Source organism: Micromesistius poutassou (assembly GCF_964030765.1).
Source record: "Micromesistius poutassou genome assembly, chromosome: 18".
Taxonomy (NCBI): domain Eukaryota; kingdom Metazoa; phylum Chordata; class Actinopteri; order Gadiformes; family Gadidae; genus Micromesistius; species Micromesistius poutassou.
In genome coordinates, this window is record NC_140288.1 from 5,667,080 (window position 1) to 5,681,843 (window position 14,764).

Here is a 14,764-nt window from a genome sequence, read left to right on the forward strand (position 1 = left end):
ACCAAGAGCACTTTGGTATCTCGATAAGTTGTTTAGTCTGAACGGCACTCAGAATCTCATAAAAACTCTGACATTTGAATGTCAAACCATTGTTACTACTCCAAGTATATTAACACTCAAGAGATGCCAACACTGAATCAATATTCACGGTCCAACCTTATAATACCATTGCGATGAACATCAGGAGATGGCCGACGGAATTTAAATGAGGCTTAATTTGCATTGAAGAATAATAAACACAGTGATTCAGCTGGTTCGTGGTGCTGACTCTGGGCATTTGAGATACATTTTGTTATCTACTCTAGTGCCAAACTGTTTGTGATTTCACTGAGGCTTTTTGAGTTATCATTTTCTGTTTACGGGGTTTCAATTTCACAGAACTTCCTGGTTGTAGAGCTAGTGAGTTTCCATTGGTCAAAACTGAGAATTTGTCCAATTCTAAACGTTGCCACATTGTGTTTGCAGGGTATATAAATATATGACCATTACCATTTGTCTGTTTTCCGCCTTTTCTCCCTGCTCACCTGCTCCTCGTTACCCCCCAGACTATTTGTACCCTGTGTCGGTAGTGCCACCTTGTCTGCCCTGATTCTGCCTGCCTGCCTAATTCTGGATTTACCGCCGGTTTTGACTTTCTGCCCCTGGACTACTCTCCTGAAGGGGACCTGGACTACTCTCCTGAAGGGGACCTGGACTACTCTCCTGAAGGGGACCTGGACTACTCTCCTGAAGGGGACCTGGACTACTCTCCTGAAGGGGACCTGGACTACTCTCCTGAAGGGGACCTGGCTCTCCTTTCTTTATTCTATTTTTGTCATAAGCGGCCTTGTGCCCTTTTTGTTTTTATCATTTCCTCCTGAGAAGCAGCAGTTGATTTTTTTTTAAATTATTATTTAAGTTGAAGTCGAATAAACATTTTTTAACTTTAATCTGCATTTGGGTTCAGTTTTCGCATACACCTGACAAAAATCTCCCTGAAACAAGAACTGCTATCCTCAGACTTCCTCCTGGTGGCGATGGCTCCCTGGGCTCACCTGACGTTGCAGGACTGGCTGTCCTTGTTGAGCTTGTGGAACCAGGACGGCTGCGCCTGGCGGCTCTCCCCGCCCGTGATCAGGCCGTCCTTGTCCAGGTCCAGGCCCAGGAAGAGGGTGCGTGCCCGGTCTCTCTCCTTGGAGCTCAGCAGACGCACCATCGAGTTCTGGGGAGCCACACGATCAGGAAGGTTTTAATGTTCCTACTTGTACACGGTGGCCTCACCTGACTTTGTACTCGCCATCACTACTTCTGGAACACGGCGTTGGCTTCTTTCACTTAGAGCGTATTATCCTTTTAAGCTGATAAACAATGTTGTAGAATGTTCTAGAACATTGGTTTATGTATGTCTGTGAGCGACCTGGGTAATATAATTCATATTATAAAACATTTTCAATGGGAAATTAACAATATTAATTAATAAGTAATATTGTAAGGCCCACACTATGGTTCATATTTATACATATACATTTTCTTATCATTCTCAAGTTTGTTCATCACATGCCAGGGACAAGATTATCAAATCGACTTCATGACTCCAATGCTCATCTCATCCCCATTACACATTTCCCCCGTTACACATTTACTTTTAGGGGATTTTTCTGATGCTTTTATCAAAAGAAACGTACAGGCTGTGAGGCGTCTCGCACAGGGACACCTCGACACTCTAGCTAGGAGGATCCGGGGATCGAACCAGCAACCTTCTGGTTACCAGTCCAGAGCAACAACAACATGCCGCCCTCACTCACACAATCACCCGTTACACTACGTGCACATCACACACAGGATACCTCGGTGCGGAGCTTCCGGAGCACCGACATGGACTCGAAGTACAGGAAGTCGGACCACTCGATGTGTCCCTTCTTCTCGGGGTCCATGGCGGCGAACTGGCCCAGCACCTCCTCCTCCTGCTCGTCCGTGAGGTCCTTCTCATACTGCTGCTTGGACATGAAGTGGCGGTACTGCAGCAGCTCGTCAGACACCAGGCACGACTCTGCAACCCCGCCCGCACACAGCCCTGTTAGTGCCCTAGGGCTGACAGCGCCCCTATAGCTGTTATCATTTACATTTACATTTACATTTGCTGACGCTTTTATCCAAAACGACTTATAACCATTCATGCACACATTCACACACCGACGGCGGAGTCGACCACGCAGGGCGACAGCCAGCTGGTCAGGAGCAGTCAGGGTGAGGCGTCTCGCTCAGGTGACACCTCGACACTCGGCTAGGAGGAGCCGGGGATCGAACCAGCAACCTTCAGGTTACCAGCCGACCCGCTCTACCTCCTGAGCTACTGCTGCCCCATCACAAGTAGGCGTGGTTGATGGGGTTAATCGGGGGGGGGAACTCCCACTTGTGATGTCACAAACAGGTAGATATTGAAATGGGGTGTAGATTCTAATCACCCTCCAACATGGTGGTGAAATAAGGTGTGCATTACTTATTTCTTACAAAGACAAGCATGAAAATAGTCTGAGAAACGCTCCCGGACAATCGTGCTCTGGGACACGATTCAATCATTTTCATGAGCATGAGCACGAAATTGCGTGATACTGGGTTGCACTACCATGTGGACACTTGTGATGTGAAAAACGGGATACACTTTGTAACAGCTTGTAATGGCTGATCAACATCACACCTAGAAATAGGGCCGCCTTAACACATTGTTCTTAACACAAGGCAAGAGAAGCAGACCGACAGCACATTGATTGTCCTGCTATCTGGGCAGCACTGTAATATACAACATTGGCTCGACCCTCTGGGGGGACAAATGCATTCAACACATTGATTCAGATAAGGACTACATTACAGTAGTGCCTTCTTAGCACTGCAAGATCCGCAAAAGATTTCCCTTGGAAATGAATGGATTGATTGGTGATCGACAAAGTCTAGTCTTTTTCTAGGGCAACAGAGCAAATGTGGCGTTTTCTAAAAGGTACTTTTGAGCACTGATTCGAAAGGCATCATCAGCTCTGGAATGGGTTATCGCGACATCATGTGTCTCTTGAAGCTGAGAAAGGATGTCACCCATTGCACTGGAGCGTATGATTCCCTCCTGCTACCACACAGGTGCAGGAGGGGGGTGGGGGGGTCTGACTTAGCGTCAGCGGCCAAAAGCTCTGGCAGCAGGAACTGAGCGTTATTACCTGGCCAAGGCCAGCAGTCAGACTCTTAACTCACACCTGTCATCTAAATGAGCCAATCACAAGGCAAGCAGGAAATCACGCAGGTGTGAACGTCTCTAAGTAGCATTTAGGAAGGCCCATTATCAGCACCTCGTTAGAAACACAGTCGCAGCTGGTCGGGTTGCGGTTGATTGTGCTCCGCAGCGCATTATGAAAACACATCCGTCTCCGATGGCATTTCTCACACGAGTTCAAACCGCTCCGTCCTGGCTCTTAACTATTCACCACTCAGCAGACCCCATTCATCCAAAGCAACCAGTGCACTGCACTCGTAAGTCAGGAGCAGGCAGTTTGAGGCAGTTTGCTCAAGGACATCTACTGGTAGATTGAGGACATTCGACCCCAGAACCTTTTGGCTGGGTCCAGACCATCTACCCACGACCCCATTCTGCCTGAACCACCATGTGCCATGCAGAGGGAGCCAGACTAGAGGCAGTGAGCCAATATGGACGCTATAGGAGCCAAAATCCATGCCAGCTTCGTATCTCAAAGCATTGGTGTGCTGAACAGTGCACACAGATCTCCCGATGCAACGAAAGATCAATCTGATCACTAGACTCATGGTTAAACGTTTCTTTATTCACCTTTTGCAACCATTGTATGGTCTTGGACACATTCCACACACTTTCTCAACACAACACATCAATGGAGAGAGACTCAAATACAAGACTCAGAACATCAATAGAGCATTATTCCACAATGATACACTCATAAAAAGGGTCTCTGGACAGATTCAGATTTCCCTGGGATCAATGAAGAAATTGGAGTCTGAATCTTTATCTCCAGTATTTGGACTGTTATGTATGCAATGGATCGTTGCATTGTTGTTAACAATCGTATTAAGTGGGGAGGAAATGTTATGTATGCAATGGATAGTTGCATTGTTATTCCCAAGGGGGTGCTCTACGGCACCTGTTAAGTATAACTTGTAACTTTGTTCCGGCCCTAGTAAATCTGAGTTAAATGGATATCAATGTCTTGACCTGCGTTCTTGTGTCACTCCATTACTAAGAAGTTATCCTTATATTATACAAAGAACATAATAGGACTATACTCCATCGACGTCCACCAGCACTGTACACAACATTCACAGGTGTAAACCGGTTAGTGTGAAAGGGGGAGGCTGGGTGGGTGGTACTCACCAGGGATGATCTTGCATTGTTTGAAGGTCTCCACTAGGCTGTACATCTCCTCCTCCGTCAGCAGGAGGTTGACGTTATCCTGGGGACAGACAAGATGGACGGGGAGGCAGGAAGGAGTGGTTAACAGGGAGCCATGTGAAGCAGTGGAGAGGAACACAAGAGAGGAAACAGTTGATTGTTTTGTTTTAAAAACAATGTTAATGGTATTTTGTGATCAAAAACATTGTTGTATTTGATATTTATAGGCACACAGAGTACCTAAGTCAGCTAATATGGATTGTTTTGATACACGGTTTTTAAATACCGTATTGTAGGTCGGCTGTGGGACACTTATGCGGGTGTCAAGTCGAAGCAGGTTGTGAACCCCTGACATAAAAGGCTGTACACATCTCTCTCTCCGAGAGGAAGTGGCTTCAAAGGCCCGCAAGATGACGACTTGTTCACTTTACGTTCAATAATTGAGCGTACTCTAATCTCCGGCAGGAAACCACTCTTAACGGATTAGGCGCCACCCTCGCTTTTCCACCAATTTCCCCGCTGCGTGTCTCCTGCTCAGGGCTGTTAGTCTGCTTCACTGTGTGCGTCTATTGATGACTCTGTAATGGATCACAATGTGAATTGGATTCTAATATTAGAGTGAGAGTGTTTGTTTCACTCAATTATCCTGCATGTATTTATCCATTTCAAAAGGCCTCATATAGGGGAGAGTCTGAAGACAGTTAGATACATTTGTAGAACTGAGTAGTAATGAAGTACTTATCTGACCAACTCAGTTGAATAAGAACTGTGTGTGCAAGAGACAAATAGTCTCTGTGGTCGTTTATTGACTTATCCCCCTCATAGATCTCTCTTTATTTCTTTTCAAGGATTACTTTAAGAATGAGTGTTCCCAATAGATTGGTCGCAGCAGCACCACTTGATCAAAGTCTCGCTAGAGAGGGTCATCCTACTGCTGGCCCCTCCTGTGTTTCCACAGAGAAAACAACAATGTGTCTCATCATGATGACGTTGATTTTGCCGGCGACTGGATAGACGACTCAGGCTCCTCTCTGTAATTAACGACCTGACAGACCGCCGGTGCTCAGGGAGCAGACAGTAACTTAGATAAGGATCCGTGATTTGCGATGCTGCAGTTGTTGTTAAAGTCACAGTCAATCAGTCTTTGTCATCATACATTTATTTAATTACTACTAACCATACATTAACATATCAAATCACCGCATCACCACATATAACAAGCGTGATTGGCTACTAAGTCTGAAGTGTGTGATTGGTCAGATTGTCAACAGCCGATGTTTACTTGAGTAACTCTGAAGCAGCTGAGCCGTCCCGATCGATCCCGATGCACACAGACGCTTCAACACGCCGCCGCTTTAACGGGCTGATGCTGGCACTTGAAGAGCAAGTGGAGCACACGGATCTACAGGGGGGCAGCCGCCCCCCAGCTGCCCCACTACGTTTTGTGTCCTTAAAAAATAAGAAGGATAATGATATTTTAATAATAACCTCAGTATCCTTCATCACTTTACCCAGACGCCACTTCGGGCAGTTGTTATCGAAAAAAATTAACCGCCATTATGTCCTCAAACGTCTCGAAGCATTGAGACAAACAATAGATGAACAAAAGGTGTATAATTGGAATCGTCCATTAATTTGCAAAAAGTGAAAGACTCTTGCTCATTGTGTAGAGGCATTATGCCAGATTATTTTTGGTTGTATTCAAGACAAGAGGGGCTTTTTTGATACAAAATATAAAAAAAACTAACATTTGCCCCCCTGCCAATAACTCTTGCCACCCCTTTGCCACCCCATGTACAATTTTCTAGATCTCATCTGCCACTGGTGGGGACGTGTGGAAATTTCCCCCCGCAGCTTCTCTGCACTTCTCTGCACGTACAAATTTGCATCTGCGGCACAGATCACATCTCTGTAATTGTTCCAGTATTGTTCCAGTATACTTTGTCCACCTACAGTGGACAAAGTGTTTCTGGTTTAAAGACAAAAGAGGAATTGTACGATTCACAGTGCGTTTTATCCAAAGTGACTGGTGAGTGATTTGATGATTTTCAGATCACCTCGAGCCAGTCAGTGAGACACCTTAATTGTTCAAATCAAATTGAAACACGTAGCATCTGTTTTGTGGGTAGGCACGCATACTCCCGCCTCCAGCTGTGGCACAGATGCACACCCGGTGCCTGATTATGTCTTCAACCCCCAACAGGTCTCATGAAGATTGGCTCATTCATATTACACACACCCTGGCCGGGGTTTGTTTCGATCCTATTATTATTGTGGATGATTATCGCTTTTGCAGTTGTTCCAATAATAATTGTATCTCAATAACAGCCTTCTCCATATATTTAACCCCATAGATGTATTACTATATATATGTGGATATATATACACTACCATTCAAACGTTTGTCTGGTCACCCAGACAATTTCATGTTTTCAATGAAAACTCACACTTTTGTCCAACAGTTTTCAGCTGTGCTAACATAATTGCACAAGGGTTTTCTAATCATAAATTATCATTTTAACACGATGAGCTAAACAATGAACCATTAGAACACAGGAGTGATGGCTGATGGAAATGGGCCTCTGTACATCTATATAGATTTTCCATAAAAAATGACCACATTAACAATGTCCAGACTGTATTTCTGATAAATTTAACGTTATCTTCATTGAAAAAAACTGTGCTTTTCTTTAAAAAAGAAGGACATTTCTGAGTGACCCCAAACTGTTGAACGGTAGTGTATGTATTAAGACGTACTTGATTCATTTCCCGGGTCAATCTCCTATTATTTCCTACTTTGTTTCTTTAAAGGACACTTTGATCCAAAGTGAGGACATTAATGTGCAGTGTGTGCACTCGTCCCGCGGGGCTCCACCACGCCGTTGGTTATCACGTTGGAGACACACTGCACCGTGCACAATGCCCTGCTCCACAGGCCGCACTACACCGAGACGCGCCTCAATATGCCCGAGACGCCTCATTAGACACACATTGTACCGTAAGGACTCAGGACGAAATGGCTTCCTGCTGTTGCTAGGAGACCATTGAGCATCCTTCAGAGTGCTCACATCTGTTGTAGAGGTCTTAGAACCAGGCGAAAAGATCAGCCGGCTCGCTGGCTTGACGCCACGGCCCCGTTGGGGAGACGCCTTGTATAGCGGCCCTTATTTTAGAAAGAAATACAGTCTTGACAATTCCAATGTGGTAAATGACTATTCTAGCTGGAAACGGCTGATTTTTAATGGAGTGTCTACATAGCTGTACAGAGGCCCATTTCCATCAGCCATCACTCCTGTGTTCTACTGGTCCACATTGTTTAGCTCATTGCGTTAAAAGGATAATCGATGATTAGAAAACCCTTGTGCAGTTATGGTAGCACAGCTGAAAACTGTTGAATAAAAGTGAATGGTAGTGTATATATAGTGTATATATTTCACTGCATTTCACTGCAGTGCCTTTAGTATGACTTTCAACACAGTGATGTGTATATATATATGTATATATATATATATATATATATATATATATATATATATATATATATATATGCAACCTCTACTCCTTAAAGGGGCTATGTGTTGGATGTTTACATGCATAAAGAGCCACCTGGGGGCTGGTTTTGCCGTAAAAAAAGGAAGAATATGACGACTCAACCCAGATAATGGCAAAATAGTACTTTTGATTTGTATAGTCACTCATAGTGTCTGTCATAGCTCATATTTATACATGATGAAAACCAACATTAATTGAGGTTATTGGCTCAACCCACGGAGCTCACACATAGGCTGCAGTTCATTAACCAGCCAAAGGGGTCAGTAATGAGAAGGAGTTGTGATTCTTACACAAAGACCCTTGATGAACATGAGCCTTCAACAAAAAAAAAAAAAAAATGTAAAGGAATCTCTTTCGCTAAAGCTGAAACAGCTTAATGACCCTTTTCAATACCATTCTGCAATGTCTGTACGAAACAAAACTACACTACACAACACCACCACATGTATGCAATCTTTAAAGAAGCATCAACGTGTAACTGATTGCTAAATGACTAAAGTGTAAACTCCTGCATAGTCCATCGCTGACCCAACACCACATGCCTCCCTCTGCTACATCCTCTGAGCGGTGGTGGGCTGCGGGGCGCTGAAGGGGTTAAGCCATATGGGGCTGTGTCTGCGTCCAGGCCGCTGAACGCCCCAACACAGAGCATCCTTTGTCTGTGTGCCAGCAGCACCCTCACCCTCGGCCAAGTCTGCAGCAGGGGGGGGTACCCACAACCCACGACCCACTACCCACTACCCACTCGCTGGCTCACAACAACATGTGCTGCTCACCGAGCAGTGTGTAGTGTGTACGAAACAGTGTTGAGAAGTACGCGTTCCCCCCTCAGCGCGGCTAAGAATAGTCAACTGTGTTAGAGTCGTGTTACCACTGATCAGACCTCATCTCTTTGTGGGTGTCCTTCTTCCTCCCTTTGGCAGGCTCTTTCTTTGAAAGTACAGGATCCTATAAATATGTGACCTTTGGGGAAGGCTTTTATCAGCAGCACCTTGCAATACCACCAGTGTATGTTCAGGTCCCCGTGAGAACGGAGCCCCTCGCCCTGGCTGTGTGAATGCCATACTATGCCATTCGAGATGAAATGTACCGCTCTCTCTCTCTCTCTCTCTCTCTCTCTCTCTCTCACTCTCTCGCTCTATCCTTCTTTATCTCTCTTTGCCCTTTTTTCTCTGTCTCCCTGTCTTTATCCCTGTCTCTCTCCCTCTCTCTAGCTCTCGAGTGAGCGAGGACCTCTCTATGTTTCTCCTCTCAGGCATCACGGTCGAAAAGAAAGCCATGTCTCTCTCCCTCTGTGGCTGTCTCTCTCTCAGCGACATTCTCTCTCTCTGTCGGTCTGTCTTTGCCCATTTCTCTCCTTCTCTCTCTTTCTCCCTATCTCCCTGTCTCTCTGTCTCTCTCCACTCGGGGGTTGGCAGAGGATTTCAACACGTCATTCTGGGAACAGAGGGTGAGAGCGGGTGAGAGAGAGCTGGAGCTGGAGAGAGATGCTGGGTGTTTGTGGAGGAGTGAGAGCAGCTCTTCTGGTGCTTGTCACCAGAGACTCAGGTTTGAAGGCGCAGTCGAAATCCCAGAAGAGCTTTAGAAACGCTGGTGGGAAGCGACACGGCAAACATGAAACACACTTACCGCTTCTACCATTTTACATGAAATGAAGGAACGGGATATTCACAGCCCTCTTTGTTTGCGATTACGCGTCGGTACACCTGTGTGATTCTGATTTAGTTCACTGCTTCGAGGCCTGTGGGGAAACAAGCCATTCCCAGACAAACCACAGTGTATTATCAGCTGGAGTTGTCATGAGTGCAGTTGTGTGTGTGTGTGTGTGTGTGTGTGTCCATATACTACATTGTGTGCAGAAAGGATAAAAAGGTGAAATGTGTGCGTGCATGTGCCCGTGAGCGTGCATCCATGTGTGTGTTTGCAGCAAGGGGGGAAGGGGTTGGAAGTTGCATGTGTGTCACCATATGGGGCAGGCGTTTACTAAACTTGCGCCCGCAATGTAAACTTGCATCTTTTTCCATGTGCCATCGACGTGCGTACATGGGGCGACTCCCCCACAGCGATGCGGTGCAGGCATGCATGTGGACGTGTTAGGCCGCAGATGGCTGCACCCAGCAGTAGCTGTGGCCGTCTGTTTGGGAGTCTCAAACAGTTTTCTCACGGCAACCGATTTAAGTCAACATTATTTCTTGTAAGAAGGAGCCAATGCCTTTTTTTTTCATTGGGTTAGTACCTCAGTGGTTATTTTTTGTGTGATGTATTTTGTGAGGCCCTGATTGCCAATTGTCTCATTTCAAAGTTATTAAAGATTAAATATAAATGAGTTTTGGGCGCAGACCGGTGCCAGACAGCCATTGAAGTCCCAAACTGAATGTTGTGGCAAATGTGGATTGATTGATTGTGGAATGTGATTCCTTTGAATTTCTCAAGTGGAAGTAGTTGTGAGGTCACGAGGCTGAGAGGAACCTGGTTCTCAGTCTAATCAGGCGGGCACACGGAGATGTGGACAAACAGTTGAACAAACCGCCACCGGAGATGGGTGGAAGCTGTTCAATCTAGACGCATGAGAGATATGTCTTTCGCCCAGACCCAATCTCTGACAGAAGCGTGCTAAGCTCAGACGTCACCGCTCATCAGCCGATATCAAGCAGGCTTCAAATGCAAATGTCTCCATGAGACATCACGGTGCTTCGCCTGCTTTTGCGCTTTGCCTAGACCTCGCGTTTCTATTATTAAACATGATACACGGCGATGTCAAAAGCGATGTCAAGTCATAAACGACAGTCGCTTTGTCCCGGAGATTGTGAAAACAATGGATGAGGTACAAAGCTGACACTTGCGTGTGCGGGTGCATATCAAACATGGATCTCTAGTCCCCCCCCCCCACCCCCTTATGTGTCCAAACGGCGGAGACGCCTGTTAGCATGTGATGCCGTCCATGTAAACACATATTGTATGCAAAAACTGTTGCAGGATCTAGATACTTCTCCATACTGCTCATATGCACTAAGAACTGCACTCTCAACACTGTTATATTTAAGGCTGTCCACCAAGGACAAGGAATATATTTCTCAGGCCTTACTTCTTGCATTGAAGAAGCAAAGGACCAGACCTATTTTGGCCAGTGCAAGGTAGCAGCAACACACTCAAAAACATTAAAGAGGTGATATCATGTTTTTTTTACTTTTCCATTTGCTTTAGACTGTTATATGACGCATGTATACATGTTTTACGTCTGCTAAGCTAGAAAAATCTAGGTCTGAGCCAGAGGGAGTATTCGCGCCCACCGAGAACGCCCTCAGTAAGTGTGTGAAACAGCTTGTTTGCGCTCAAACGTTACTTGCGTAACAGTGTGACGTCAGGCTGTGCAGTGGGCGGTGCTGAAGTGCAGAAGTCGCGCCTCGCGGCTACCCGCAATTTTTTACATCTACTCGGGGTTGTGAATTCGTCGACACACACACACACACAAAGCATACGACCAATCGCAACAGAGTGGGCGTGCTGGCCAATCACAGCAGACTGGGCTACTCGGGAGGCGGGCCTTAACGCAACATGATACAAAATAAAGTTTTTTGTGTTTGAAAAACTAAAATTTGGTCACGTAAATAAAAGATACAAACAAACAGAGCTTAGTCTCCCCTTGACTTCATATTGATTGAGTCTAAAACGTTCTCATGGTGGTTGAGGCAGCTTGGGCTATTCTTAAAACCACACACGTGTAATGCTCGAGCAGCGGTGTAGGCTACTGCTACAGAAATTGGCTGTTTTCCCGAGCACCATCACCGTCTGAGACCTTCTGGTGGTTTTAAAGGCTCCGTTTGCGGGCGTACCTCATATTCAAAAGCAAAGCGGTGAGGCCAGACACCTGAGACGCCCCGCCAAATGACGTAACAGACCATATGACTTAACAAACGGAACGAACTGAACGAATGAATCAAACAAACGATTTGTGATAGCGAAGGGAACTGAAAGAACTGATTCCCGGAAAAGAATCATTTTGCCCATGCCTACTCTGCTCCGACGGGGCCCGCGGGGCAGTGCTCTTACGCAGTAGTAGCAGCTCCAGCCGGTGATGGTGTGAGCGGAGTCACGCATCTCCTGCAGCGCCTCGGCCCGCAGGTAGCCCAGCTCGCGCAGGCAGCCGTCGTGGAAGACGCGCGTGCAGACCCTGCAGGGGTACAGGTCGTCGGCCGTCCACACCTCACACACGTCACACATCTCGTCGTTGGCCGGCTGCGCAGAGAGAGGAAGGGGGAGAGAGAGAGAGAGAGAGAGGGAGGGGGAGAGAGGGAGAGAGGGAGAGAGAGGGAGAGAAAGAGAGAGAGAGAGGGAGAGAGAGAGAGAGAGAGAGAGAGAGAGAGAGAGGGAGAGATAGAGAGAGATTAAAGAGGTGCTGTACTGACAGATACCCATTGAGGTGGTGATGGAGGCTGGGGGGAAGAGGAGGAGGAGGAGGAGGAAGAAGGAGGAAGGAACTATATTTCAAAGGTACATTGAGGGGGTTTAAGGGCTGGGAGGAGAGGAGGAGGTGGTGGTGGTGGTGGAGGAGGAATATGGGTAGGAGGGGGATGGCAAGAGGGGGATTCACAGGTGGTGAATCAAAAGGCTGCTTTGCCATTGATTCATATTAATTAACCGTGCCCTCTCTTCCTCTAGTGGAGCGGTAGGACATACGTGTTTGTTTCGTGTAGTCATGTAGTTTTACCATTTGATAGGAAGTGCTTCCCTCAGCGGCTCTGCTTTAGTTAATTGGTTCATGTCAAAAAGTAACAAGTGTATTCATACTACGTCTGCTAATTAAAACCAAATGAACCTACAGAAGTTGCTTACACCACAGGAATGCAAACATTAACAACAGAGAGACAACAGTAATTAACTGGATGACAAATATGTTGTAGTTGTACGTCTTCTTGATTAACAACCTTAAGTTGATAGCTATTCCAACTTAGTGTGAGAGGACTACAAGACAAACGGCAGTGAGGGTGAGTGTCCCTGGGGATTGTAGTGCAAGGGTTAGGGTGAGTTAGCCTTAGTCAGCTTCACATCTCAGCATAGTAGAACCACAGAGAACCTGCCTGGAGGTGTTTCACTGGGGATACAGCTCAGAGTGAATTAGCAGTAAGTCAGTGAGCTATACAACTCAACGTTACTGAACAACCGCACCACAGGCTGTCGAGTTGCTGGGATTTGTTAGACTGGGTACCCCCAGCCCGTTCTGCCGATTCGCCCTGCAGCAGGGTCTGGAGAGGAGCGATACAGAGGAGCCATCTTTCTGCTTCCGATACACTTTAGCAGGAGCCAATCACCAAAGCTGGCTTTTCCCCCTGGCGCGCTATTGGCTGGTTTAACACAAGGACGACGGGGAAGCAACAGCAAGCAGCCAATTGCGTACTGAGTCGGTCCAACTAGGCCCGTTGATCACGACTCTTGTGCTGAAGAAAATGACAGCAGCCTCCCCAGACCACGCTCAGTCTACGATCGAGCTTGGTCTGGCAATAGCCAGGCTAGGGATTTGTAGTTCAGAGAGAACTAGTGGTAACAGTCAACTAAAACTGTGCAATGTAACTCCCAACGATAAGATCCAAAACAACAAACGCTCATTACCCCAGATCGCCACATAACCCCTCCTTTGTTTTGGTGCTGTCGCATCATTAAAAATGGATGCCAAGAGCGGTCTAGGGTGTCTAGCTCAGCAGAGGCGAACAATGGCTCCGTCTGTTTACCTGTGAACCCAGGGGCCCCCGCGGAGCCAGCCAACCGCCCACCGCCGCAGCTATCGCTAACGGCTACCAGTTACAACAACTCTCTGTCCAGAGTACACCGTTATATATAAAATATATCATTTGTTATGTTTGACAGTTGAGGATGCAGCAGCTACCACTTGCAGCTACCGCAGCAGCAGCTAGCGCTAACCGCTACAAGCTACAACTCTTTTCACCAAACCTCCAACACACCACCCAACCAACTCCATAGTACATTATACCTTTGTATTTGAAATATGTAATTTGCTTGGTTGAGGATGCCTGGAATTCAAGCATTTTGTGCCCATTCCCGGCTCTCTTTCATTCCTGGCTTCTATTCATTCGCTAATGTGACCAACTTGGGGAAATTACGTAAATGGTCGCTACTTCTCCGCAATTACACTGCGCTGACAGCACTGGGGTGGCGGTGACTGCGACCTCGTTCCCAACGTGCGTGTGAAGCACTACTTCCTCGTGTCAGAGAATAGTCTGACGGCCTGCCGGCGACCCCTCGGACGCCCAGAGAGCCCTCACGGACCACTCGTGGCGGGCATGGGAGTGCTCTGTCTTCAACGAGAGAGGCTGCTGTCTCCACCTTCTCCTCCCACCCCCCCCCCTCCTACCCTCGGTGTGCGTTTAGCGAAATCCTCTCAGCGCCTCTTGAAAGCACTAGCGCTAACACGCCGCTCTGTCACGCACACGCCCAACTCCGAGCCGGCGTTCCAACTGCTGTTGCCATGGTGATTCTTCTGACATCGCTCGGATATCGTTTTTGACCTCAAGCGTGAAGAGGCTCTGATTGTGTGTGTGTGTGTGTGTGCATGTGTGTGTGTGTGTGTGTGTGTGTGGCGCGTTGTCAAAATTAAAGGCCCTCTTTTTTTATCCTGTTTTTTTAAATGTCTTAAACCACTCGTCCAGTGTTTAATGCAGCGTTACGACCCCAAAGGCAAACATGTGCACATCGAATAGAGAGGAGAAAGAGAAGAATAAGACATTAGAAAAAGACGACTTTTTAGTGTATTGCATCGCAACCACTGGAAACCTGCTCTCTCACACTATCTCCCCGGTTCACCTCCACCCTCCC

General features: G+C 46.8%; 1 protein-coding gene across 1 annotated transcript in view; it reads right to left on the reverse strand.

Moving 5' to 3' along the window:
* The window catches only part of phf24 (PHD finger protein 24), a gene marked incomplete at both ends in the record, with an annotated part of 36,255 nt that overhangs the window by 3,237 nt on the left and 18,254 nt on the right, over positions 1-14,764 (reverse strand). The window contains 4 exons of the mRNA XM_084483267.1: positions 1,035-1,201; positions 1,827-2,029; positions 4,367-4,445; positions 11,987-12,172. Coding sequence (XP_084339393.1) covers positions 1,035-1,201; positions 1,827-2,029; positions 4,367-4,445; positions 11,987-12,172 — 635 coding nt within the window. The remainder of the gene's footprint in view (positions 1-1,034; positions 1,202-1,826; positions 2,030-4,366; positions 4,446-11,986; positions 12,173-14,764) is intronic.